Source organism: Herpailurus yagouaroundi, unplaced genomic scaffold (assembly GCF_014898765.1).
Source record: "Herpailurus yagouaroundi ecotype Mexico unplaced genomic scaffold, PumYag 182, whole genome shotgun sequence".
NCBI classification, from domain to species: Eukaryota; Metazoa; Chordata; class Mammalia; order Carnivora; family Felidae; genus Herpailurus; species Herpailurus yagouaroundi.
This window is the reverse complement of record NW_024412413.1, coordinates 8,961,494-8,977,847: the sequence shown is the minus strand read 5'-3', so window position 1 is coordinate 8,977,847 and position 16,354 is coordinate 8,961,494. Positions and strand designations below refer to the sequence as shown.

Sequence of the window (16,354 nt, the reverse complement as noted above, 5' to 3'; positions counted from 1 at the left end):
GAGCCACCCAGGCGCCCCCTCCTTTATTTTCTTCTAAACATTTTGAAGTCCTTCTTTTTCCCCCCTTCCTTTAAGTCCTTAATTCCTCTAGAATTTGTTTTTGTGCACGGTAAGAGGTAGAAACCTAATTTCACTTTTTCGATATAGGTAAATAATTGCCCCACCATTATTCATGAAGTGGTTCACCCTCTCCTCACCAATGTGAAACACCACCTCTGTCATATATGAGGATAACCTAGTTGTACAAGTCTGTGTGCTGGGTCCTACACTTGTCCCGCTGGCCCACGCACCTATCCCTGCATCCATACCACACTGTCGTGATTACAATTGCTTTAGTCTCGTTATCCAGAAAGGCAAGCCCATCTTATTCTTCCTCACGAATGTTTTGGATATTCTTGATAGCTTTTTTTTGATACTCCAGATAACTCTGGGAATCAGCCCATTACATTCAATTTTTAAAATCCTTTTTGGATTTTGATTACAATTGCACTGAATCAGTGGTTCTCGACGGAGGGCAATTTTCGTCCTCAGGAAACATCTGACAACGTCTGCGGATATTTTTGGTTTTCACAACAGGGAGAGATGTTGCTAGTAGCATCTGGTGGGTAGAGGCCAGGGATAATGCTAAGCATGCTACACGGCACAGGACAGCCCCCACAACAAAGAATTATCTGGATTAAAACGTCAGTATCACCAAGCTTGAGGAAAACCTCCACTAAGTCTATGCAATTTGGAGACCATTGATATTCACATTTTTGAGTTTTTCAATAAACAAACATGAATATCTTTCTATTTGTATAGGTCATCTTTGACATATTTCAGTTAAGTGTTACGATTTTCAGTGTATAGATCTTGTACATCTTTGTAAAAGATTTATCCTTAAGTAAATAATGATTTTTTGCTATTATAAATGGTATTTAAAAAAATATGTTTACTGTTTGGTGCTGATACATAAGAAAATATAACTTGATTTATATATTTTGATATAATAGCCATCCATCTTGCTAAAACTCTCCTTCTTTCTTTTTTTTTTTAAGTTATTTATTCATTTATTTATTTATTTAGAGAGCATGCATACATGTGGATGTGAGTAGGGGAAGGGCAGAGAGAGAGGGGGAGAGAAAGAATCTCAAGCAGGCTGTCACCACAGAGCCTGGTGTGGGACTCGAACCCACTAACGGCAAGATCATGACCTGACCCCAAATCAAGAAATGGATGCTTTTAACCGACTGAGCCGCCCAGGTGCCCCTCTCATTATTCCTAATGTGTCTATAGATCCTTCAAGTTTTCTACATCTCAGATATATTTTTATTCCATTTCAATACTGATGCTCTTAGTTTGTCTTACTTATTTTATTGTGACGGCTAGGGGCAGTACGAAGCTGAACAGAAGGAGAATGGGAACATGTCTTTCTATCTGATTTTAAAAGGAATATCTTCCACGTTTAAATACATGAAAAATTTTGATGTGCATTTTTAAAAATCAAACTTCATTGCATTTTTGCTAGAAAAAGTGGTTTGTGTAACACAGATTGCTTGAAGTGTTAAGACTGGCTTTATAACATAGTCAGTTATAAAATCCATATTTAAAAAAAACATTTCATTTCATTTATTTATTTTTGGAGAGAGAGTGTGTGCTCGAGTGGGGGGGAGGAGCAAAGGGAGAGGGAGAGAGAATCTTAGGCAGGCTCCACACCCAGCACTGAGACCGATGGTGGGGCTCGATCTAACAAGCATGAGATCATGACCTGAGCTGAAATCAAGAGTCAGACACTTAACCGACTCAGCCACCCAGGCGCCCTTAGTTGTCTGTTTTTAAAACTCAAAAGTTAGACATTACTATTTTACACAGAAAGTGTTCGTTTTATTTCATATACATACTTATTATTTGTTAATCACTCCCTCTTGCATTTCCAACCATTATTCTGGAATAATTTTCCTTTTAAAAATTTGTTTTTAAAGGTTTTATTTATTTTTAAGAGACAGAGAGAGAGAGACAGAGTGCGAATGGAGGAGGGGGCAGAGAGAGAGGGAGAGACAGAATCCAAAGCAGGCTCCAGGCTCTGTCTGAGCCGTCAGCGCAGAGCCCGACGCGGGGCTCGAACCCGCGAACCGTGAGATCGTGACCTGAGCTGAAGTCGGACGCTTCACCGACGGAGCCACCCAGGTGCCCCTGGGATAATTTTCCTTCTTTTTGAAGTATATACTTTCACAAAGGTCCCGTGGTGCTAAGCTCCAGGTTTTTTATTTACCTGTAAGTGACTATTTCACCCTTATCTTTGAATGACAGTTTTGCTGGGTACATAATTATAGGCTGTTATTTTCTCTCAGCACTTTGAAAATGCTGTATCACTGTCATCTTGCCTCTGCTGTAGCCGAAGAGGAGAGGTGACTGGCGTGGTAAGTGTCATTCCCCTGCAGATGTGTCCTCTGTGTGTTAACACTGTTTCAGTGTTTTCCTTTGGACATAGCTTCTAGTTCACTAAATTAAAATTTCGATTTCAGAGTTTTTTCTCATTTTTGTAAGTTTCCATGTTTCAAATTCCTACATTCGTTCCTAATAATCTTTTTTTTTTTTTTTTAAGTAAAATAGTTCTAATTTTTAGAGTTTGGTTTGGCCCAAGGAGCCAGGCTATTGCAGATACAACTGACATTTGAATAATTAGATTAATTTAGAGAAGGATAAATCCAGTTTTGACACTTGTGCTTGTGTGTATGTCTTTTTTTTTTTTTTTTAAGACTTCATTTTTCAGGGCAGTTTTAGGTTTACAACAAAATTGAGAGGGGAATACAGAGATTTTCCATATGCCTTTCCCCTACACGTGCATAATCTCCCCAAATCAACAGCATGATTGTATTCTTTCCTTATCTAAATACTTACATAGCTATTCTACATCGTGTATCTGACCTTTCTACTACCTACAATATTTGGGGGACTAAATAGGCTACTCTTTTCTTTCCTGGATTGGTGACACAGATTGTGAGCTCACTGTCTGATCTTAATTGGTGGGAATCCTGTGGGACTAACTCACAAAATGAGCTTTATTCTTCCAAAGAAAATTATCTTGAATCACTTCAGTGCCCTCTCGAGTGTCCAGGTTCTGCACAGCAAACCGAGGCTTTCCTTCACAATGCTCAAGTGAGGCCCAAGACCGTTTTTTAAAAAACCATTGACAAGCGCCCTTAAACACCTCTACCCCTGCAGACACCTCCAGTGTCCTACAGGCACCAGCTCCAAGCCACTCTGACCCCAGCTCACATGTCCTGCTCTTATTTTGTTTATTTAAGTAATTAATTAATTTAAATTTTTGGAAGGCAAGGTCTTTGGAGACTTCCCATACCTCTAGTGAGGCCAGAAATGTCTCGGTGGTTTGTCATCTAGGGTCTTTGGTTATTGTGCAATAAACGGGTTTCTAGGAGCCCCTGGCAAGTCTAACCGCCAGGAGTAGGCCTAAAATATTTTTCAGCAAAAACAATTGCATCTAGTACAATTCCACTTTTATAAAAATAATTCCGGGGTGCCTGGGTGGCTCAGTTGGTTGAGCGTCCGACTTCGGCTCAGGTCACGATCTCGCGGTCCGTGAGTTCGAGCCCCGCGTCGGGCTCTGGGCTGACGGCTCAGAGCCTGGAGCCTGTTTCAGATTCAGTGTCTCCCTCTCTCTCTCTGACCCTCCCCCGTTCATACTCTCTCTCTGTCTCAAAAATAAATAAACGTTCAAAAAAAATTAAAAAAAAAATTAAAAAATTAAAAAAAAATTCTCTCTAGTTATCCATTTTCTAAATGTGTATATGCACAGAAAAATGCCTAGAATTTATGTTCATCTGATACGAGTTATGGCTATTTTGGAGGGAGGGGATTGGAAGTGATTGATTCTTCAGTACTTTCGAGTTTGTATTGTTTTTACAAGAATAGAGTGATTTTTCTGAAACAAAAACAAAAGAAGAAAAGTAACCAGACTGGAAGTAAATATTCTAAGATGTTAGTGGTGGTTGGTTTAGGGTGACAGAGATATAAGTTGCTGTTATTTTCGTTTTTGTACATTTGTTTAAGTTACAAAAAAAATCGCTGTTTGACATTCATCAATGCAGATGATTTAGTAGGAACTCCCACTTGGACCATAAGCCCTGCCGTTTAGACTGTATGTGACAAGGCAACCAAGCGTGACTCCAGGTCAACTCCGTTAGTACAAAGTTCACTGTAGGAAGCAACACTAACACTGGTGTTTTTGCTTAGAAAAGCATGGCAAGTATTTTGAAGTTTTGCTTTCGGTCCAACAGGAAACATAAATGATTTTTCGGGCAATATTTCCGTGATGTAGAGGGCTATTACATTTCACATAGACCAGAGTAATCCTTCTCTGATACAAGTTCCATCGCAAAGGATAATACCACTAAAGAGCTCTTTGTGGAGGATCGGATGACCAACACAGGGAATGCTTCGCTGATCTGGTTGTAAGCAACACCTCTGGCGACAGCTTTTTAAATTATCACCTCTAAGGAAAGGAAGTAACCCTGAGGCTTACAGTTCAGAGAAGCTGAGTTATAACGGTGCATATATAGTTTTCGGTCCTGCTATCAGGCAACAATTATCGTTCAGTTCGTCTCTTCCTCTAAACAACAAAATCACCTAAACAAAGACTATCCAAGCTATCTACCACAATTAAAACTTGGGGGAAACATCTAGGAAGAGAAGAAAAAGGAGTAGAAGTAGTAATGTGTGTTTAACACCTTCTCCAAAGTACCTTTTCTCCCTTGCTCATTTACCGCAAAGAAGCTTGGCACAGCTGTTTCAGCTCTAGATCCTAAAGCCTGGGAATCAGATTTCTAGCAATGCATTCAATTTCACATTTCAATGGAACTAAATAATTTGGAGACATCTTTAAATACATCCTGATGGAAATTTCCCTGTGTGATACCATCACTTGCCTCTCTAGCTTAAATGTTAGTCGTTTTCAATTTCTCTCTTTCTTCTCCAATACATCACCTACTTACCCCATTTCCTCTCTCTATTCTATCTTGAAACATTACCTTTCCTTCATTTCAATAACCCGAGAGCAGGATGCTGGATTAAAACAACTGTCTCTTGCAGAGCTTCCCTTCAATTCGTATCGCCTTCATTTCTACATAAAGCAATAAGAATTATCTGCCACAAACAGCTGTTTTCAGTAATAAGAAAGCTAAGTTCTGTGACTAAGCTAAACATCCCTTCTGTTCTTCAAGGCCTACAATGGTTCCTAGTCGCATCAAATCGAAATTTCCAAATACCGCTCATTACGTCCTTTACGAACGGTGCTGAGTATTCTCAGTGATCTGTCCACATTTTTCTACATATTCAAATTTATGGTCTCGATTCCATTTAGTCTGACAACTATGTATTAACATGATTAATTCGTTTCTTGTTTGTATTCTTTGCCACTACAGTAGGGACTATTTACTCTTCCCTGTATTTATTCTTTCCTTCTCCTTAACCACAGCTTCTCTGTCTTTCATTGGAGCACATAGCTGTCCCATATAAAGACTACATTTTCAGCAGTGTCCATGTGACTAAATGCTAAACAACATGTAAGCCAAAAAGGTTATGAGCAACTTCAAGAAGTGTCCTTAAAGGGAAGGAGTATTCATATTTTCCATCTCTCCTCCTTCCTACTGGCTAGAATGCAGATGTGATGGCTGGTGCTCCAGCAGCTATCTTGGATCAGGAAGTGGAAGTTCCATGCTGAGTCTGATGGAGCAGTGAGACAGAAAGAGCCCTGGGTCCCCGACATCATGAAGAGCCACATCAGTCCTAGAATATCTAGTTGTTGGTTCTTTTTAGAAGAAAGAAAAAAGAAAATCCTTTTGTGTTCAAGCCATTAACATTTTTGTGGCCTCTTCTACTATCACTTATGGGAATACCTAATTCTGATAGATCCACCTATCTCCAAGTCTTCATTTGCTACGTCTTCTGTCCCACTAAAAATGCCCCTCCAATTTATTTTCCTACCTCCCTCCCCCACCCACACACACCAAATTGTCAGTTTCCTTTCCTCCTTTAAAATACAGCTTCAGATTCAAATGCCTACATGGAAATGGCTAGTATTGCTAAGCTTATTTAATCCAATTACTATTTTTGAACACAAACACACACATCTACATATCCCGTATGTATATGTGTATACATGCATAGTGATGGATAAATGAAATTTTTAGGTAATTTAACAGATTTTTAATAAATTTACCACATTTTTACATCCAAACATTCACTACTCATTTGAAATAGTACTCTCACTACAAATTCATTTCAATGATGCCATCATCACTAAAACTTCTTGAACATTTTTTTTTAAAACAGACTGAAAGTCCTCACTCGATATAACCCCCAAGACAGCAGAAAATACATTCACTTTGGTTCCCAGGCCTAGAACAGTATCTGGAACACAATAAATACTCAACACATGCTTGTGATATATATATAAAAAAAAATTAACTGTAGCAAAACTTCATTTAAAGGTAGATAGACTATTTAAAAGTTGTCAAAAGGCATTCTAACCTCAGTTTAGTGAATAAGATGGGTCAGAAAGCTATAAAATATCATTTGGGGTTAGAAAAAAAAGCAGTGACGATAATGCAATAATACTTGATTTCCTTGGATGAATCATAAAAATGGCTCAGAGCTCAGCTACTTCTGTAGCAGTTGAAAGACTCACTTCCTAAGCTTCAGTCAAGTATGCCAAACTTATTCCAGTTTCAGAACTGTTTGCACCTGCTGTTCCCTTTGCCTGGAACCCCCCAGATACACGTGGATTGTTTCCTTCTTCATTTGAGTCTCTGTTTACATATTCACCTCCTCCAAAAGGCCTTCCCTTACTTCTTTGACCTAAAGAAAGTCATCTTTATCGCTCTCTGTCCCGATACTGCCTTCCTTTTCTTTATAGGACTTGTCACGAACGTAATATTTTAGATCTATTTCATTTATGTGTGGTTAGTATCTGTCTCTGTCACCAAAATATTTGCTCCATGATGAAAGGGACTATGTTTTATTCACTGCTATAGCTCCAAATTTCCACTTGATAGCCAAATTTCAAATTTCAAATGTTCAAATTATTTGAACATTAATGTAAGTTTATAATGAAAGAGAAAGGGGGGGGTTCCTGGGTGGCTCAGTACTTTCAACATCCGACTCTTGATTTCGGCTCAGGTCATGATCTCACGGTTCATGGGATTGAGCCCCACATTGGTCTCTGTGCTGACAGCATGGAGCCTGCTTAGAATTCTCTCTTTCCCCCTCTCTCTCTGCTCCTACCCTGATCACACACTTGTGCTCTCGCTCTCTCTCTCTCAAAATAAATAAATAAACTTAAAAAAAAAAAAAAAAAGAAAGAGAAAGGAAGTGAGAAAAGCAATGGAGGCAGGAAGACCAAGAAAGGTTACAGAAATAGCAAAAGGGGTGAAGACTCTGGGTGAGTTATAATTGGCTGTTTTATTCTGTTACTCCTATTAGTTTGAGTTGAAGGCTTCCGTGAGAAAATTGCAGAATGGGTCTCCATCTCTCCTAGAAGTTTATTTCGAAGGAACGGCTAACCTAAAGAAAGAGATTCCACTATGTTTAGAAGCATGTGGATGGCATTTACTATCCTTTCCTGCCTTTCCACATCTCCAGGCCACACAAATACAAACTGAGTGAACATTCGAGAACTCCTGACCGAGTCGGAGAAGTACTTTCGTGATTTTTAGCAGGATTAGTCTGTGTTGGTATTATTATTCACACTTTTAATTTCCATACGTAACTGACATTTGAAACATCTGTTCATCCTGAACACCTGAAGTTCTTTCAGGATCTTGCTTAATCAAGTTACATGATAAAGCCAGGAGGCAAGCCTCTGAAAATACTTTTAATTCCATTCTACTCCTGCTACATCCCTCACAAAGTTTCATCCCTTTCGAGTCACATTTCTTTAATGCTTTTGCTTCCTCAAACTGTCCATTCCTTATACAAAACTTATCGGCGGGGTTTGTACCACAGAAGATCAAACACAATGATATTCCGTTACATTTTAGTAAATTTAGTAGAAAAGATCATTGCATCTTCCTGCTGATTTCTATCATAACATCACAAAGAATTCCCTTTTTTTAATGTTTCTTTTATTAAAAAAAATTTTTTTTTACATTTATTTATTTTTGAGAGACAGAGAGAGACAGAGCACAAGTGGGGGAGGGGCAGAGATAGAAGGAGGCACAGAATCCGAGGCAGGCTCCAGGCTCTGAGCTGTCAGCACAGAGCCCGATGTGGGGCTCGAACTCAAGGAGTGTGAGATCATAACCTGAGCCGAAGTCGGACGCTTAACCGACTGAGCCACCCAGGTGCCCCTGTTTATTTTCTATTTTTGAGAGAGAGCAAGGGAATTGGGGAGGGGCAGAGAGAGGGGGACAGAGGATCTGAAGCGGGCTCTGTGCTGATGGTACACAGCCCGATGTGGGGCTCAAGCTTGCAAACCATGAGGTCATGACCTGGGCCAAAGTCGGACGCTTAACCAACGGAGCCACCCAAATGCCCCCAAAGAAATCTTTTTTAAAAAGTTTGGTTCATATTTAAAATTTTAGGCCAAGGAAAGGGTTATATAACACAAGGTACTGTCTCATAATAGTTTTAGAGCACTTTCAGAATTCCGAGGCACATTTAAGAAAATGTCAGTTTCTCGACCGGTAGGAGCAAACAGCACAAAATGCACAGACACCCAGACCCTGAGTCTCCCGTTTCAGTGATGATCAAAATCTTAAAGTGAATCATGATGCCAAATACGTAAGTCACTACTTGAATACCCTTCAAGCCCCCAAATCCCATTTTATGTGAATCCCAGATAATTGCATTCAGAAAATGGTCATACATTTTTCCACTGAGTATTATTCTTCGTCTTTGTTTCGAACAGCATGACGCCTAATACAGTAATGGTGGCACTTATGTTGTATTAATACCTCAGAACTAAACCCCAACGTTTTCTATTTTTTCGTTGCTCTTAAATGATACCTACTACATTCGGGGCCAACGTTCATGATACGTACTTGTATTACGTTGCCTTGCAACCTTAAGAAGCTTACGCTTCCTCTCCAAGGCAGGGATTTCTGGTGTGTGGGCAGAGGCACATACTGCTGGGGTGTTAGCCGTACCAGGTAATCTTTTAGGAAATGTCACGGAGTGGGAGGTTCGCTGCCTCGTCCGACACGCTGCCTCCCTCTCTCTGCGCAGCAGCTCTTCATCCACCAGCAGTGTCATGACTTGCTTAGACTTTTCCCGGATATGATAGCCTGAAAAACACGTTGGCTTTGCGTCGGTAAGAAAATACGCCTTAGGGAGGCGAGGACTTTTTATTCTACAGAAAATTAGGGGGGAAAATGTAAGCAACGTAAGCAAAGTGAAAAAAAATCTGTAGCAAACGTACAAGGAAACCTAAGTCCCGTGGGAATTGTCAGTAAGTGCCCTTTTCTGATACTTTAAGAAGTGAACGAGTATATGATTAAATCGTATCACCATATTGACATGAAATTCTGCACTTTATTTTTTTAATACTTATTCATTTTTGAGAGAGAGAGAAAGAGAAAGAGAGAGAGAGTGAGCTCGTGGGAGCAGGGGAGGGGCACAGAGAGAGGGAGACACAGAATCCGAAGCAGGCTCCAGGCTCTGAGCTGTCAGCACAGAGCCCACGTGGCACTTGAACTCACGAGCCGTGAGATCATGACCTGAGCCGAAGTCAGACGCCCAACTGACTGAGTCACCCAGGCACCCCGCTCCCCGACATTTTGCACTTTAAATATGCTATTTCTTTTTAAAAGCAATACATACTCTATAATCAAATTATATAGGTGTAAAAGAGGAGGAATGAATTATACCTAGATTTACTGACCTGGATGTGTGACCATGACATAGAGCTAAAGATTTAAAGTAATATGCACGGTATGATTCAAATCTGGAAAGCACAAGGGAAAATCAAGCATTATGTATGTATCCAGGAGAGAGAAGTAGAGAAATATATGGATGGCTGGATGGATGATGGATGGGCAGGCAGACAGCCAGCTGTGTACCCACAACATTGTTAACATCCGTTACGTTAAAGGGGTACAATCGGGGCGGAGAAGAGTAGGGATTGATTGCCCTAATCAGATTTTCTTTGACATAACATCCTATCAAAACAACTTGATGCCATTAATAGAGTGCCAGACGAATAGTCTAAGATCAGAATCCTAACCAAGACGCTGTCCTTAACCATCTGTGTGACTCTCAGTTAGGTCATCTGTCTGGGCTTGAGGTTTCCATGTGAAAACCAGGAGAAGCAGATCTATTCAGTGTAACTCACAGATACAAAAGTATACCTGTTCGAATATATAGTATCGTTACTACAATTCTCAACCCCCTCCCAGGAGAAATGATCAACGAAAATCACTTACCTTTCCACATCTTGAGACAAACTCGTATTATCTCCTGTCTTCCCAAGCCTTCTTCCAGAAGTAAACTGAAAAGTCTCTAAGGAGCCACTACTATGTTCATTTTGGGCTCCAAGTGTGATGAATTAAAGTGTTAATGTATCCAATTATAACTTATTGGTAGTAGGAATAATGAGAAATGGTCAACTGCATGGTGTATGCAGACGAAAGAGGTCAACACGTTCTGGGCCAGTCGTTTCATTAAGGACTGCTGAGGACAGTGTCGGAAACCTTTGCTCAAGTTGCCATCTTTTCCAAGATTGTTTTATCTACCCGTTTTTTAAAAATTTTTTCTAACGTTTATTTATTTTTGAGACAGAGAGAGACAGAGCATGAATGGGGGAGGGTCAGAGAGAGAGGGAGACACAGAATCCGAAGCAGGCTCCAGGCCCTGAGCGGTCAGCCCAGAGCCCGACGCGGGGCTCGAACCCACGGACGGCGAGATCATGACCTGAGCTGAAGTCGGACGCTTAACCGACCGAGCCACCCAGGCACCCCTATTTTATCTACTCTTAATCTCACTTTAGTCACTTCTTCCTTCCAAACTTCTTTTGTAACTGCTGCAAACCATATCGTTCTCAATACCCTTAATTTCCTATGATTAATGTGTAGCCCATAAACAACAAAAAAAAATCTCACGGTGTTTTATGCTACCACTCAGTGTCGCACGACAGAAGCCTGCTGTGACTGTCAGCCTCTGGGGACAGGCGACATGCCAGACACTACTTTCCCCTGGAAAACTGCCACAGCTCTGTTTGGAGGAAGGGGTGAAAACCTTCACAAACTCATCTCCTTCTGCTTCCCCTCTCCCCCTCTACCCTAGCGACCCCGACTGCCTTATTCTTCAATTACACCAGGCTCTTTATCTCCTTCAAGCCCTGGGCTAGCTGTCGCTTCTGTCAGGGACTGTGCATGGATAGGTCCCCAATTCATTCAAGTCTCTACTCAAATGTCACCTCCTCATAGAAGCCTTCCTTCTTCCCACCCTCTCTAAAATAGTCCCATCCCCATCACTCTCTATTCCCTTACCTGTTTTATCACCACCTGCTATTGGTATACACAGGTTTGCACACACGAACACACACACACACACACACACACACACACACACGTTTACTTGTTTACTGTTCATTTCCTTACCTAGAATACAAGCTCCATGAGGGCAGAGAACCTCATTCACCCAGTATCTCCAGTGGCTGGAAGAATGATTGGCACATAAAAGCTACTCAATAAATAGCTACTGAGTAAATGAATCGATAAAGGAGCAAATTCCGAAAAGTCTCAATATTCTCCTTTCTACAGTGCAAATGGAACCAGAAGGGTGACAGACACTAAGCGCCGACTTACAGCGTAGCTGCCTGAGAAAGTTGCTTGGCCTGAAATAGTTTTTTGCGACACCCCTAACTAGAAAAGGGCAGAACGAGAAGTTACGGGACAGACGGGGATTCTTTGACTTGGAGGCTGCGTGAATTGGCGGGACTTAAAAGCAGCTGCAAAAGTTCAAAGGTCCGAGCAGATCCGTGAAGCAGAAAGCCAGCCACGATGACGAAGCACTTCTCCCCGAAATATCAGGGCTCCTCCCTGAGGCAGCAGTCTACGGCACTGGGAAGGTCAAGCCACAGTACTCCACTTCTCACTCAAGGCCGCCCACGGCCCTGGCTACCTGCCCACACCCATCCTTGAGATGCCGGAGGGTAGAAACCCGGCTGTTCTCAAGCGTTAAAGTTGAAAAAATCCAAGAACCCAATAAACCGGCTTCAAGGGTGAATTAACTAATAACAATGGTAATAACAGGATGGCATCTCCTCACTGCGAAGCAATGTGTTTCTGAAAGGAAAGGGAGAACATAGTACTAAAACAGACTTGTACTGGAATAGAACAAACGTAGGCAGCACCTGCTCTGGGTCTGAAAGAGAGAAAGAAAAAGAAGGGGGGAGAAGTTGGGAGGGTGAGGGACAGAGACAGACAAAGGGAGGGAGCAAACATGGAGTCTCTGAAAAGAGAAATATGAAACAGATTGATACCGAAGGATACGTCAAGACGTAAAGCTTGTTAGAAGAGGTGAAAGGTAACGTAAAAATGAAGCTACGTTCCGTTTTAACAGGCATCTTTGGGTTATAAGCGACAGAAACTCAAATTGAACCGGCCATGGGAAAAGCAGGGGTTGTGCCTGGGCCTCAGGCACAGGAGAGGCAGAGACTGGAAAAGTACCAGCACACTTTTTCCGTCTCCCATCCTTTCTTCTCTGTGTGTAATGTCTTCATTTTCTCCTCTTGCAGACTGGCTTCCTCCACCTGAATGTGGACACAGCCACAGACAGCTCTGGACTCACGCCTCACACTGTGCCACCTGAGAGGCCTCCCTCTTCCTTCATTCAAATTGGAAAAATCCAGGAGAATGACGCTGCTCGGCCCAGCCTGAAAGTCACATGCCCGTTACCTTGGCCAGAGGGTGGGATGCTACCACTGGCAACCCCCCATCAGAAAGGCATGGTGGAACGAGGGGAGAGTCAACAGGACAGAAGAATGAACCAACAGAAAGCCAACTTGCGGAGGCTTCCCAAACTCGAGGCCGAGGCCGAGGACATACAAATCACTAGAGCGACTAAGGGACAGACCGATATCCAAGGATATTCACTTATTCGCTTATGCAGTATTTAATCATTTCTTGAACATTTCAGTTTCAGGAATTGTCTAGAAGCACAAGTGAGGACAAAAGAGACGAGATCCCCACACGAGATAATTCCAGATAAAAATAAAAGCTCTAAAGGAAATAAAGAACAGTGAGGTGCTGAACATCAAGCCGTGGTGAAGGGAAGGAAAGTCGTACTGGGGACATAACGTATCATCTGAGCCTTGAACAGCAAGGGAAAGCCAGCTGTGCGGACATTCAGGCAGAGGGAACCGCCCTGATTTCCCTTCTTCAGGAAGCCTTCTACTGAGAGAGAGCAAGCCCCTCCAGGCTCACCCTACACACACGTGGTCGAGCCGGGTTTCCACGCAACTCTCATGGTATCTACGCTTGTCTCTTACAGCACTTGCACGGTTCGCAATTGCCTATTTATTTGCTGAATGTCTTGTTCCTCCACTAAAGCACAACGTCCATGAAGGCCAGAGCTATACCTGTTTGTTAAGATACTTCAGAAGTGTCTGCGAAATAAATGAGTGAACGTGCTGAGGAAACATCTTCCAGATGCAGGGGAGGAATCTCTGTAAATTCACAAAGGAACATCACATAAAGGGATTTGGAAATGTGGTAAATTCAAAGATGCCGGGCAAAGAGATGCACCAGGCTTCTAGAAGAACATGCACTAGGCTTGGAACAGTGGTCATAAAACATCTTAACGCCCCTCCCTCCATACCTGACCCACTCACCAATCAAAATTTACTCTTCCTCCTCCATGCCTTTCTCAGTCAAGTTGATCTCCATTCTAAGCCTGAAATATGAACATTCACCTCCCCAGAGGCAGTAACCCGTGTCCACTGATGGTACCCACTAAATCTTCCCCCCCCTCGCTGTGTCCCTCAGTTCAGGCCCTGCTCATTTCCTGCCCGCCGTGTTTCGAATTATGGACTTATCTGGAGTCTCCCTCGCCATCTGTGCTCCACAGTGTCTCCAGGCGCGAGGGGGTGTGGGGTCGGGAGAAGCACCCCCAGCAGTGTATCTGATCAAGGTATTTTCCAGTTAAAAAAAAGACCCTCGGTCAAGTTGGCACAGTAAAGTCAAGCTTCAAAGTACCCCTCTGCTCCGCAACAAATACACAGCGCTAACAGACACTGCCAGGCTCCAAAACAAGATAGAAACCTCCACAAACCAGAAACGGAAGAGAAACGGAAGGGTGGTCAGCACGGCTGAGGCCTCAGGGCTGCGGGGCTCTTGATCCGGCAGGCCAGGAGTTCAGCTCCTCACGTGTTAGGGGACCAGAGCCGGCCTTACTCCCTCTTTGATGTTAGGAGGTATCCGTGTTGGTGAGAGAAGGCTGGGAAGAAAAGAAATAGTAGGGACAAAACCAGCTGCTGATTGTTTCCTGGGCTGTCACTTATTTGTAGCTGTGGGTCTAGAAGCTGGAAGACACGTGTGCAGCCTCAAGACGGAACTAAACCGAGTCGCCGCCACCTGCACCTAAGACATCCCGGTTCCGTCGCAGGGCACGAGCCCTGAGCTTCCTTTACAGGGGCTGCGCTGGGGGCTCTGAGGGAGCTGGGTGGAAAGAACCGGAAAAAGCAACGTAAAGGGGTAAACATGAATGGTGGGGGAACAGCCTCTTGGTCAAAATAAGGCAGAAAACTAAAATTCCAAAATAGGTTTTTTTTTTTTTAAATGAAAGATGGCTGATAAAAGCAGCAATCAAAACGTAAATTCACTGGGTGTCTGGGTGGCTCAGTTGGTTAAGCGTCTGACATTTGATTTCGGTTCAGCCCCGTGTTGGGTGGCGCTCGGAACCTGCTTGGGATCCTCTCTCTCTCCCCCTCTCTGCCCCTCCCCTGCTCGTACTCGTGCCTTCTCTCTCTCCCCCTTCCCCCCCAACATAAACTTAAAATAAACTTAAAAACAAACAAACAAACACATGCATTCACTCCAAATGAAATCAACGTTCTACAGGATTCTATAAGATCTTTTATAAATCAATATTCTATATTGTCAGAGGATTTTAAAATCCTAAACCAAGATTTTTAAAATAAATACAATTAACAGAGATTATTACAGGAGTCACATCCGCAACAAGGACTACGCGAAAACCACAAAGGACAGATTGCAAGGTCCTGGTATTTACCTAGAAGAAGTTCCAAAAGAAGAAAATTAAGGTCATCACAAAAAAGCAATAGTCAGAGCAAAAAGAGCTAGGAATTTTACAGAAAAGACGTGAATCCTCACATCAAAAGTGATCTCCAAAGACCAAGCGGGATAAAAAAAAAAAAAAAAAAAGAACAAAGCTATATGGAGAGACACTGGAGAAAAACAGAACGTCTAGGATAATGAGAAACTCTCCAAAGCTACCAGTCCCTTCTTCAGACCTACAATAGCCCGCTGGCCATTCAGTCAGCACTCATTCGGCACCTGCATCAAACCAAGTGAAGAAACAGAGACACCAATAAGGTCATCTCAGTCCTCCAAACCCCACAGTCCAGTGAAGACAGACACCCAGATGGCTCTTACAGCAGTGTGTTCAGCAGACGTGTGGACAAGGTACAGTGCATTGGCAGAAACCGCGGCAACGGCACGGAAAAGCCCTTCCTGATGGTTGTACTGAGCATTATTTGGACATGAATATACACTGCGGGAAACAAAATTAATTAAAGTCAAAATATGCCAAGGACTAACAGTATTAGCTAATATTAACTGACGATTTACTATGTGCCTGACTTTCAGACATTATCTCACATCCATCCGCACGAAGCCCATTTTACAGATGAGACAAGTAAGTTTACCAGGAGTAAAAAAACTCTCCAAAAGTCATAGACTTAATAATAAGCTGGAAGGTAGAGACTGGCTCCATAAAAATAACAAAATGCAGACTTTTATTTCTTTGACTGAATTCAGTGCACAAATGTAAGCTTTTTTATTTGATGACAAGATTGAGAAGAGAAGGATTGTATTGACATAGCACCGAAGTGCTAACCTGGTTACTCTCCCTTGTTTGTCTGCCCTGCTCTGCTGTCCATGTGCATACAGGAAGCAAGGAGGAACGTGGGAAGACTGGCCGGACAGGTATATTTAAGTTTAAATAGATTCACGATTTGTTTCTTGCTGTCGTGATTACTAACACCTACATTTGTTGAAAAGGAGCGAAGGGTGACCCAAAATACTCAACTGTTTTAGATATAAAGATTTTGTTTACACTCACAGTAATATAACTTAAAAAAATTTTTTTTTTAGTATTTATTTTTGAGAGAGAGACA

The 16,354-nt window shown here is 42.2% G+C and overlaps 1 protein-coding gene across 8 annotated transcripts in view; it reads right to left on the bottom strand.

The window, feature by feature from the left end:
• ENTHD1 (ENTH domain containing 1) overlaps positions 1-16,354 on the bottom strand; it is a 104,101-nt gene that overhangs the window by 70,683 nt on the left and 17,064 nt on the right. For 4 of the 8 annotated variants that reach the window (XM_040490769.1, XM_040490768.1, XM_040490767.1 and 1 more), the window contains one exon: positions 9,039-9,281. In XM_040490769.1, the coding sequence (XP_040346703.1) occupies positions 9,039-9,281 (243 nt within the window). The other 4 variants (XM_040490772.1, XM_040490774.1, XM_040490773.1 and 1 more) reach the window with 4 other exon arrangements.